The sequence below is a fragment of the Mastigoproctus giganteus genome, chromosome 12 (assembly GCF_048544385.1).
Source record: "Mastigoproctus giganteus isolate SK-2022 chromosome 12, ASM4854438v1, whole genome shotgun sequence".
Lineage (NCBI taxonomy): Eukaryota > Metazoa > Arthropoda > Arachnida > Uropygi > Thelyphonidae > Mastigoproctus > Mastigoproctus giganteus.
This window is the reverse complement of record NC_143586.1, coordinates 130,657,767-130,669,912: the sequence shown is the minus strand read 5'-3', so window position 1 is coordinate 130,669,912 and position 12,146 is coordinate 130,657,767. Positions and strand designations below refer to the sequence as shown.

The following is a 12,146-nucleotide window of genomic DNA, read 5'->3' as shown; positions in this document are numbered from 1 at the left end:
ATTATAATCATTTTACATTTCATTTATTACATAAGAATAGTTTTATTTATCATTTATTTATCTAATTTGTAAAAATAATTTATGGATAATATTGGCAATTGCAGTGTATGAGTATTGGAGAACTGTAAGAAATACAGCAATGCCAGACATAAAAAACATTATTATTGTGTTACTGAATTTGAATATTTTGAATTAGGAAATATTGCTGAATACATATTGGAATCTGTAGACTTCTGCTGGTAGTATACTAAACTGAATATAAAGTATAAAAAAGCATGCAAGCATAATTATAAGCAGAAATATGTGTGCATTCATAACTTTGAATTTATGCATGTTGAATGATTTCATCAAATCTGAATTTGAAGTGCTTAATACATTGCTGTTTGTATTTTATGGCTGCAACTTTTTTTTTTTTTTTTTTTTTTTTTTAAGTAGAATTAATAAAATTTGTTGCATATGTTTGTACACACATATATATATATATATATATATATATATTACCCCCCCCAACTAAATCTGCAAATTGTGCAATATGAATTGTTCATATTGCAGATGAATTGTTCTTTGAACTTCAGGCCCATTACTCTCTCTCTCTCTCTCTCTCTCTCAGGGTAAATCAGGAATTTTATTTTGGCTGGTGCAGCATAAGCCTCAGGCTTCCTTGCACCATATGGCTAATAATAATAATAACCATCTGTCACTTCACTTTGTAGTAAAACAGGTGAATCGCGGCTTGTGTTTTTGTACAACTGGTATATTTTTTACTTTTAAAATAGTTTCCAGATTTTGCAATACAAATAAATGATATAAATATTCATGTTTCTGTAGAGCCTATATGTATCATGGTGGAAAACCATGGATGAGTGATCCTAGTCATAGTCACTATCAGGCTGGCTGTAAAGCAATGAAAACAGGTCAGTCAGATTCCCACTATCAGAAGTAATTTTGCAAGAAAAAATTGTGTATTGTTTATTTGTTAACAGTGTTCTCCATATTTTGATATTCCATCTATTTATTTGCACATATTTAGATACTGCTTATAAATGTTATCTGATGTGTCACTTATTATCTTTAATTTGTGTTTAGCTTTTTTCAAGTGAGATATGAAAAATGTTTCACTTCAGTAAAATATCAAAAACCAGGAAGGTAATTAGTTTGTTGGCCTTATTCTCAGCTTAAAGAAGTTTAAAACATATGTGACCTTACATAGTATTAGTGTTAGCACAAGGAAGCAAAACTTGTACAGCACCAGAAAAAAACAGCACCACTTTCTGTCCATTCCTTCTAATAATATGGACATATTATTAGAAGGAATGGCAAACAAAATGTTTTTTTTTTTTTTTTTTTTTTTTTTTGCAACACTGGAAAAATTACTTATGCTGAATGTAAATTTTTACACAGTCATTTTTATAACTGTGCACTTTCTCATTAGGAAGGACATAAATCTGCTGGAATGCATACAGAGAAGAGAAAGTTAGTTGGGGACACAACAGGGTATTACTAACAAAGACTTGGTCTCTGTAAATTGCAGTCTCTCTCTCTCTCTCTGGAGTCTAAGCATATCTGCAGTGAGTTAATAGAAGTTAATAGGCTTTAAAAGGATTAAATAAGCTAGTTTGAAGTGCTAATTATGTCATCAATGTTGACTTTATAAATATTATAGAAATCTGGTGCCACTGTTTATTGGGGATGGTGAATTTGAATATAATGATAAGGGAAGGTGATGCTTTTGGTTAAGAAACACATAGAATTTAGAATAGTATAATCAGTAAATACAGGTTGGCATTGTAATATTGAGTCATTCTGGTGTGACATAAACACTGGGAGAACAAAAAAAAAAGTTGGAGTATGTTATAGGCCAAGTTATTGTGATGAGTATAATAAACAGCTATACAGACAATTAGTGTGCCTGCAAATTAGAATGTCATTTCATGGGAGGGATATTAAATTTCAGGACTCCCAATTGCATCTACAATAATGTCAGGAGTGTTGTTAATAAAATGGCTGAATTTGAACTCCTGGTTAGGACAACTGATGTTGATATAATAGGGCTAACAAATGTGGTGCCACCTGGGAATTGGTGGCACCACAATTCTGTCATTGGTGATGACGTAGTTAAAGGTAAAGGCTCAGGTTTTAACTTCAGAAGAGGGTACTTTGGCAGTTTAAGGTGCTATATGGCAATCTGCGAAATGGGCAGATTGCTGACAGATGATGAATACATTTGAATTATAGAATACTTTTAAAACAAAAATCACTGAAGCCATGAACGCATATGTACCTTTAAGAAAATATTGCAGGAGGAGGATGTCGAAATGGATGACTGTGGAGCTGGCTGGTCAAATAGAGCAGAAAAGGATAGCCCGGGCCAGTTACAGAGCAGCGAAAAGTGCTGAAGCCTATAACAGGTGCAAGTTGATCTGTAATAGCTACCACAAATAAGGTCAGGGAGGTCAAGGCTGTGTGCATGAGAAAGCATTGGCTAAGAGAGAAAAGAATGGGGAACGAGGAATTTTTAACATATGTGAATACAATGAAGAAAGCTAATCAGATCGGACCCTTGTGCATTGGGTGTATGAAAGTCTAAGACAATTCAGCCGATGTTGTGGATGAATTGAACAGGTACTTTGCATCTGTCTTTACTGATGAAAGACCTTTTTTACTGAGAAGAGGCTGTGTGAGTGAGGCTGAACCATGAAATTAGTGATGTCATCATTACAGATAATTGTTTATTAGAAAAACTTGAGCATAAATAGAAGGCTTCTGGAGTTGATGGCATATACCTTGTAGTTTTGAGAGGGAGTGTATATGAACCATTGAGGTTAATTCTGAAGGCATCTTTGGACTCAGGAGAGATTCCTTTTGATTTGAGAAGTGCCAAGGTATTGTTCTAGGAGTGAAGTTGGTAACTACAGACCGGTTAGTCTGACTTCAGTGGTAGGAAAAATCTTAGAGGCAGTGATTAAGAGTGCAATCTAGAGATATTTAGATAGATATGGCATTCTGAAGAACACACAGCATGGCTTTAAGGGTAAATCTTCTTTTCCTTGGTCGGACTACTGTTTCAAAACTTCTGATGTCACCGTTTGCTCAGATCATGTCAGTGAAATTATTCTTGTAGGAATGGAATCTTTTATTCCACACTCCACTTTAAAATCTCGTCTTTTATCTAAACCTTGGTTTTCCAATAAATGTGCTAAGGCTGTTCAAGAGAAGAAGGTTGGATATTGTAATTAGCTTGTTTCCAATTCTTCAGTTTCATTTTCTGCCTACACCAAAGCTTGCAACAATTGTAAAGCAGTCATTAATCAGTCCAAATTAGATTTTGAACATGCTAAGATTAGAAAACTTGCTTCTTGCCCTAATGATAGCTGAGCATTCTGGTCTCTTGCCAAAGGTATTGGCCACAACTTTTGCCCATCTCTGCTCCCACCTCTGTCAAAACCAGATGGTTCTGTTGTCACTTCAGCCAAGGATAAAGCTGACCTGCTAGCATCCTATTTTTCTTCCAACTCATGTATTAATGATATTGGTATAACACATCCAACCATTCCAAACATGCTCCTTTCACTGCCTCCTGTGGTCTTCCGTCAGAAGGATTTTGACGAATCTTGATGCTAAGACAGCTCCAGGTCCCGATGTTATTTCTCCACTTGTTCTCAAAACCTGTGCTCCTGAACTTACTCCTATTCTTTGCCACCTCTTTTCACTTTCTTATACCAAAGGTGTTTTTCCTTCTGCTTGGAAATTTTATCCAGCCAGTTCCTAAAAAGGGTGACAAGTCCCTCCCATTCAATTATCATACCATTGCATTACTTCTACTCTTTCTAAAGTAATGGAGAAATCAAGTAACGGCCAACTCTTAAACTACCTAGAAACCTTCTGTCTGATCAACGATCACCAGTATGGATTCTGTCTGTGTAGATCCACTGGTGATATTCTGGCTTACGTTACCCATTTATGGACTAATTCAATGGAAAAAGTTTGGTGAAACACAAGTAGTTGCTCTTGACATCTCAAAGGCTTTCGATCATATTTGGCATAAAGGTCTTCTAAACAAGCTTCCATCTTATGGTTTGCCAACTGTTTTTTGTAATTGGTTATCCAGTTTTGTCTCTGATTGCTCACTGAGGGTGATGGTAGATGACTGTCTTCTAACTTCTCCACTAATTCTGGTGTCCCCCAAGGTTCAGTTCTTTCCTCCACTCTTTTTGTCTTGTATATTAATTACTTTATTCTATTGACTGGAAATCCTATCCATAGTTTTGCTGATGATAGCACATTGCATTCCACTTTCCATTTTGAAAACATTGCCCTGCTCAATCAGCTTCAACTTCTCGAATATCTGCTACCAATTCCTTAAATGCCGATCTATAGGTAATTTTCCAGTGGGGGCAAAGACAACTTAGTTGATTTCAATCCTTCTAAAACTGTCTTGTCTTATATCTCGCAAAAAGGATTCTTCTGCTTCTATGCTTATCTTTGATGACACTCCGATTTCTAGGCAAGTTGATATATCTCTTTTGGGGATTACTCTGACTTCTAATCTCTCTTGGCACAAGCACATTACAAATATTGCTTCCTCTGCATCTAAAAAACTTGTTATTCTCTTTCACTCTCGGCGTTACTTTTCTTCCAATCAGCTGTTCATTCTGTACAAATCGCAAATCCACCCTACCATGGAATATTGTTCCCACATCTGGGACGGTGCCCCCAAACCCTCTCTCAGGCTCCTAGATTCCATTCAAAAGAGGGCAGTTAGGTTAATTAATGACTCCTCTCTAACAGAGTCTCTCCACTTGCTGTCTCATAGACATACTGTTTCTGCTGCATGTCTTTTCTACAGATACTTCCATGGGCACTGTTCTTCTGAATTGGCTTATATATTATCAACTCTCTTTCAAAACAGTCTGCATGCGTGCCGCCACCAGCCAACATCCAATTACTGTCCAACTTCAAACTCACGGGACCAACTTTTCATCTACCTCGTTTATTCAACCAACTGCCGTTTTCTAGAACAACCTTCCTTCATATGTATTTCCTGAAAATTACAGTCTACAGAAGTTCAAGTCTAATTTCAACAAATATCTTCTTTCGTCTTCTCAGCCTCCAACCCAAACACGGTACTAAGTACTATAGGTTCTAATACCTCTTGTGTTTGGGGTTTTCATAAAAAAAAAAAAAAAAAAATCATGCTTACTAACATAGGCTATGTTGACACAGTTAACGTAACGAAACAGGCCTACGCGCTCTGGATTCATTAAGAATTTATTATAGTTATACACAGAGCGTACAAATAAAGAAGAAATATATGAGCTTTCGGCTATATGGTAGCCTTCATCAGAATTAAAAATACATGAATGGCAGTTGGAATGAAGATGTGCACTGCCAGGTGCGTGAGACGCGAGGTTTAATTGTTTGTTGACGTCTGTGGCTGTGACGCATGATGACGTGGCCAGCGCTTGTCCAATGATAGAACTACTGACTCTGTGATCGGGTTGACTTGGCAACCACTGTTCCTGTTCAAGGATTTATCCGAAGATTTTATATTTAACGATTCCAACCAGGTACGTTTTAGGTAATGGTGGGATCTGTCTACCACCACGACATCGCGGTGTGGGTCGATGTCGTGGTGGGTAAACGTCTCTCGGAGCACAAAAGAGCGATCCGTTTAGCGGATATAGAACACTCAACTATCGCCGAACATGTCTGGACACCCACCACGACATCGACCCACACCGCGATGTCGTGGTGGTAGACAGATCCCACCATTACCTAAAACGTACCTGGTTGGAATTGTTAAATATAAAATCTTCGGATAAATCCTTGAACAGGAACAGTGGTTGCCAAGTCAACCCGATCACAGAGTCAGTAGTTCTATCATTGGACAAGCGCTGGCCACGTCATCATGCGTCACAGCCACAGACGTCAACAAACAATTAAACCTCGCGTCTCACGCACCTGGCAGTGCACATCTTCATTCCAACTGCCATTCATGTATTTTTAATTCTGGTGAAGGCTACCATATAGCCGAAAGCTCATATATTTCTTCTTTATTTGTACGCTCTGTGTATAACTATAATAAATTCTTGACACAGTTACTCATGAACTGGATTTAGGGAATGATTTTGATATATTTGGAAATGTTTATGAAAATGAGAAAGAACAGTGGTCCCTCAAGGATTGGTTCTTGGACCACTGTTGTTTCTCATCATAAATTACATTGACTATGGGATAGAAGGCATGATGCCCAAAATTTGCAGAGGACTTAAAGATTGGCAGAGTTGTTAATGATCAGCACCTGGCAGTGCTCCTTCAGGATGACTTGAACAAACTTCAGAGATGTTCAGAGAAGTGGCAGCTACGTTTAAATGCAAGGTCTTACACCTGGGGAATAGCAACCCACAAATAAGTTATAGTTTGGTTGGATTGAATTAAAACATTGGAAGAGTAAAGTGATTTGGGAGTTACAATACTGTCAGATATGAAGTTTTCTGAACAGTGTACACAGGCAGCCAGAAAGCCCATGGTGTCCTATCAGTGATTTATCGAATGCTATCCTGTGGAGATAGGGAGGTTATAATCCCACTGTACAAGGCAATTGTAAGACAACATTTGGAATACTGTGTTCAAGTATGGAGATATATGAAAAAAGATAGAGCTTCTTGAAGGGGTCCATAGATGGACAACTTGAATGATGATTGGATGAAGGATGACTGCATGAGGAAACTGAGATTATGTGGGCTACAGATCTTGGCAACTAGGCACTTCAGATTGAAGTGCCTAGTTGCCAAGATCTGTAGGTGATCTGATTGAAGTTTATAAGGCTCTGAGAGGGATTAGTAAAATGAGTGAAGGTGGAATTCTCAGTGTTCTAAAGAATTTCAGAATAAGGGTCATTAATTCAAATTACAGGGCTTGAGGTTTAGATTAGATTGTAGGAAGTTTTCTTTTAGACAGCAAATCATTGATATCGGAACAAGTTGCCCTTGCAGGTAGTGGAGGCTGACGGTTAGAATAAATTCATAGGTCAACTGGATACTTAGATGTGTGAGGAGGGAAGCATATAATTTGTGTTTTCTTATCTACTTGGTTGGGTTCCCTCCCCACCAGTCTAGCAAAAGCCTGTGGCTTCCTTGCACTATATAGTAAATACTATTATTAATATTACTTATTCAGTCAGCAACACAAGTAGGATCATCAAACAGTTGAACTTTCAAAATCAAGGTGACCAAAGAGATTCATTCTATTCCTTCTAATGTTTACGTTAGCAGTGTTTGCTGTTTTTCTTTTCATGCTTTGCCAAAGATTTTTCAAAATCTGCCTTAGTTTGCCTAACCTGCTTTCTGACTTCATTACAGACTAGTTTATATCTACCATAGGCTTTTCTACCACCTGATAATTTATATGCATTCCATGCATTTTTCTTCTTTGCCACAAGTCTCATTAGTTCACCTAAATGGATGTGAGATGAACTAATGACAGAAAAGAAACACTTTTTTGCCAGTGCAGCAAAAGCTAGTTGGCATCCTTGCATAGTATGTCAAATACTATTACTATTACTGAAATTGCTTCCATTTTGTCAAAGTCACCCACTCCAGAAAAATAAAAGCTATCCCATATCTCACACACTAGTAAGACTTTTTTGGATTTATTGGATGATTGTTTTCTGCAGCAGCATGTTCGAGAGGCAACCAGAGAGGGTAATACCCTTGATCTGGTTATCAGTAGTGATCATTCATGTATTTAGAATTTGCAGATAAAGGAACCACTAGGTGGCAGTGATCACAGTGTACTGATGTGGGATTTACTTAAAGATATAATTACCATCAGGGGTAAAGGAAAGGGTTTTTGCTTTCGTAAAGGTGAGTACATTGGTCTCAGACAGTTTTTAAATTCTGTACAACTGACAATGTCCCCAACAGTAAATTCTAAGTGGGGAGCATTCAAAGAATTAATCGTGGAAGCTACTAAACGTTTCATACCTATTAAGAAATATCGTTCGAGGTTTAGGCCTAAATGGTTATCAAATGAACTAATGAGACTCGTGACAGAGAAGAAAAATGCATGGGATACATATACATTATCAAGCGACTCAGAAGCCTATGGCAGATATAAGCTAGTCTGTAATCAGGTTACAAAGGAGGTTAGGCAGGCGAAGGCAGATTAAGAGAAATCTTTGGCAAAAGATGCTAAGAGAAACAGCAAGGATTTCTTTACTTTACTTGATGGTTCGACTGTTGATGATTCTGCTCAGATAGAAAACAAACTGAATGAGTATTTTGCATCTACATTCACACATGAGGAGTTATTAAGGTTGGAAAATGGCAGAAGGTTATCAAATTGTAGCAGGGTGCTTAATGATTTTGTAATAAGTGAGAGCAAAGTGGAGGAGAAATTTTTGAAGTTAAACATAAGAAAGGCACCTGGGGTGGATGGGATCTATCCAGTTATATTAAAGGAGGCGGCAAAGCAACTAAGCAAACCCTTAGCCATAATTATGAGAGCATCCGTGGACTCAGGGGAGGTCCCCACGGACTGGAGATGTGCAAATGTATCCCCAATTCACAAAGGGGGAATCGAAGGGTGACACGAGTAATTACAGACCAGTTAGTTTAACTTCTGTTCCATGTAAAATAATGGAGTCACTGATTAAAGATGCATTGCAGGATCATCTAGACAAGACTGAAGCAATAATTCAGACACAGCATGGGTTTATTAAGGGAAAGTCTTGTCTGACAAATTTGATAGGATATTATGATGTGGTTACAAAGGAACTGGATGCAAAAAATAATTTTGGTATCATATATTTGGATTTCAGGAAAGCTTTTGACACTGTTGCGCATGGAAGACTATTGTACAAATTGGAGCAGAATGGTATTAAGAGTAAGTTGCTACAATGGATAAAAGGATGGTTGAGTGGGAGAAGACAGAGGGTGGTAATTAATGGGTGCTGCTCTTCGTGGACTAATGTTATTAGTGGAGTCCCACAGGGTTCGGTGTTGGGTCCTCTGTTGTTTTGTATATTTATCAATGATATTGATGAAGGTATATCAGGCTTAGTGTCGAAGTTTGCAGATGATACAAAGGTTGGCAGGGTTGTTAATGACAGTAACGGCAGTGTGCTATTGCAACAGGATCTAGAAAATTTGTGCAGATGGGCTGAGAAGTGGCAACTGAAGTTTAACCCTGACAAATGCAAAGTACTGCATATGGGTAGAAGTAACCCCAGAGAAACGTAACAACTGTGTGGTACCACACTTAAGGTGGTATAAAATGAAAAAGACCTGGGAGTAATAGTGCAGTCAGATATGAAGTTTTCTGAGCAATGCAGACAGGCTGCCAGGGCAGGTCATGGGGTTTTGTCAATGATATATAGGAATTTTGCTACCAGCAAAAAGGAGGTGATTGTCCCTCTGTATAAGGCAATGGTTAGGCCACGCCTTCAGTACTGCGTACTGGTCTGGAGACCTAATTTTAGGAAAGATGTAGATTTGCCTGAGTGTGTACAGAGAAGGGCAACAAGATTGGTGAGGGGAATGAAGGGATCCTCTTACCAAGAGATGCTTAAGTTCTGCAAATTGCAATGGCTGGGGACTAGGCACCTGTGCGGTGATCTGATTGAGGTGTATAGGGCCTTGAATGGGTTCAGCATGCTGAATTCTGATGGGATCCTTCCACTTGTTCAGATTACGAACCTAAGGGGGCATAAATTCAAATTAAGAAAGGACAGATGTAGAATAGATGTGCGGAAATTTGCCTTTAGCCAGCAGGTGGTTAATTGCTGGAACAAACTTCCATCTGTCGTTGTGGAAGTTGATAGGTTAAATAAATTTAAGGAGGAACTGGACAAACATTCAGAGGGAATGGTTGTGTGAATTTTTTTTTTTTTTTTTTTTTTTTTGGCTGATGCTGCATAAGCTCATACACTGCTTTCTTGCATCACATGCTACCACCACCACAAGTAGACAAGTTATGTTATATTCATGGTATATGTGTTTAGTGAGATAGGAAGTTTGTATCTAGTAAGTATATATTGTCAGTTTCGGGATGAACTGCAACCCTACCTGAATTATATAGAAAAAGTAATGAATGTGTTGTGTGGAAAGAGAATTGTGATAGGCATTGACTCTAATACAAACTCAATAACATGTGGGAATATGGAGTCAAATGCTGGAGGAGAACAATTGGAGGGAAATTGAATGTAGTAAATGAGTTAGGCCAGCCTAACTTTCATAATATTCAAACTACCTTTCATAATATTCAAAGTGAGTTAAATATTGATTTAACAATAGTATCTAATGTGTTAGTGGGAAGAATTAGGAATTGGAGGGTTAAAGAAGATTGGTCTACAAGTGATCATAGATGTATTTGCTATGGAATTCAAGATATTAATATAGATAGAAGGGATGAATTTGAGAAGGGGTTTGCAGTGAATTCCATATGCTGGAAAAAATTTGAGTATATTGTAAATAGGAGGTTATGTGAAGAAAGGAATGAATTAGATTGCAGCTTGGCTGAAAGAAATTGTGAGATTTCAAATAAAATAATTTGAGAGTTGTTGTGGGTCTACGAGGAGGAGAGTTAGTTTACGTAGGGTTGTACCTTGGTGGAATACAGTTCTGATGGATATGAGGAGGGTGAACAGTTCAAGGAGGAGTTACCAAAGAGCAAAAAGGAGGGGAATATTAGAGGAGGAGGAAGAGGCTTTGAAAAGACAATACTTGCCGTATAGAAGGGAGTATGCTGTTAAAGTACAATATGAAAAAAGAGAAACATGGAAGAAATATGTTAAGGAGGAAATGAACAAGGATGTATGGGGGTTGCCATACAAAATATTGTTTGAAAAATTGAAGGCGGAACAGGTATTTCATATTATGCAAGTAGGAGAGATCAGTATACTATTGATTAGGAATCATCTGTGAGGTGTTTGCTGTCGTCGTTGTTTCCAAGGGACCGCCCAAGTATTGAGAATAGGGAACAAAGATGAATTAGGAGTTTGAATATTGGTTATGAAGGAGAACAGGAAGAGGAAAGAGTTTGAGCAGGAAGAATTGCGAAAAGCTTTGGAGAAGGTGAAACTAAGAAAGCTCCTGGAAATGGTTTATTACCTGAGGTGATTAAGAAGTTTGGAAAGAAATGGGAAAATGAACTTCAGGTATTATTTATTAAATGTTTAAAGGAAAAGACATTTCCAAAGAGATGGAAGGAGGCCCATATAAAGGTGTTGAAAAATCTAGATAAGGTAGTAATGGACCCAGGCTCGTATACCATCCAGTGGCTTTATTGCTAGTAATGGCAAAGTTATTGGAGAGATTGCTAATGAATCGATTGGAGGAATACTATGGAAAATGTGGAATGAGTAGCTCTAGGCAGTATGGCTTTAAAAGGGGTAAATATACTGAAGATGCCATTGATAAAATGGTGACATATGTTCAACAGGCTCCAGAGAAGTATGTACTTGGTATATTTATTGACTTTAAGGGGGCATTTGACAGAACGTGGTAGCAGAGGGTTTTTTTTTTTTTTAAGCAAGGCTGAGAGAGATGAAATGGTCTGGGCAGTACTATGGTGTGTTAAAGTCTTATTTTAATCAGAGGAGTGTAACAATAGTTACAATATATGGTAAAATCTCACAAGAAGTGGATAGAGGAGCCCTGCAAGGGTCAATTATTAGCCCGTATAGCTGGAATGTGGTGATAGAAGAGCTACTGGCTCAGGAGTGCGATGGCTGTGAGCCAGTGGCTTATGCAAACTACCTATTAACACATCGACTGCCAACTATGAGTTAATTCATATTTGATGACCTGGCCCAGGACACCGCTTAAGAGTTAACTCTGACTAGTATGACTTGCCTTTCAGGTGCAGCTACGAGTATATTTGTAGCAAATATGTGCAACTGATGGATAGTGGGCTTCTGGGATAAGAATGAAAAATCAACCACGGCATCAGAAAACAAATTTATTCACAAAAAAAAAATAATAATAAAAAAAAAAAAAAAAATATATATATATATATATATAAAATATAGAAAATTAATAAATAACTTATGTAAAGTTAACTAAACAAGAACTAATTAGTGCCAACTATACATATCTAGATAGAACATTACATCAGTCTTATTATATATTTTTTGTATAGTTTAA

The 12,146-nt window shown here is 37.5% G+C and overlaps 1 protein-coding gene across 1 annotated transcript in view; it reads left to right on the top strand.

Moving 5' to 3' along the window:
* The window catches only part of Cndp2 (Cytosolic non-specific dipeptidase 2), a 265,591-nt gene that overhangs the window by 235,646 nt on the left and 17,799 nt on the right, over positions 1–12,146 (top strand). Inside the window, exon 10 of the mRNA XM_090386709.1 lies at positions 829–914. Coding sequence (XP_090242835.1) covers positions 829–914 — 86 coding nt within the window. The remainder of the gene's footprint in view (positions 1–828; positions 915–12,146) is intronic.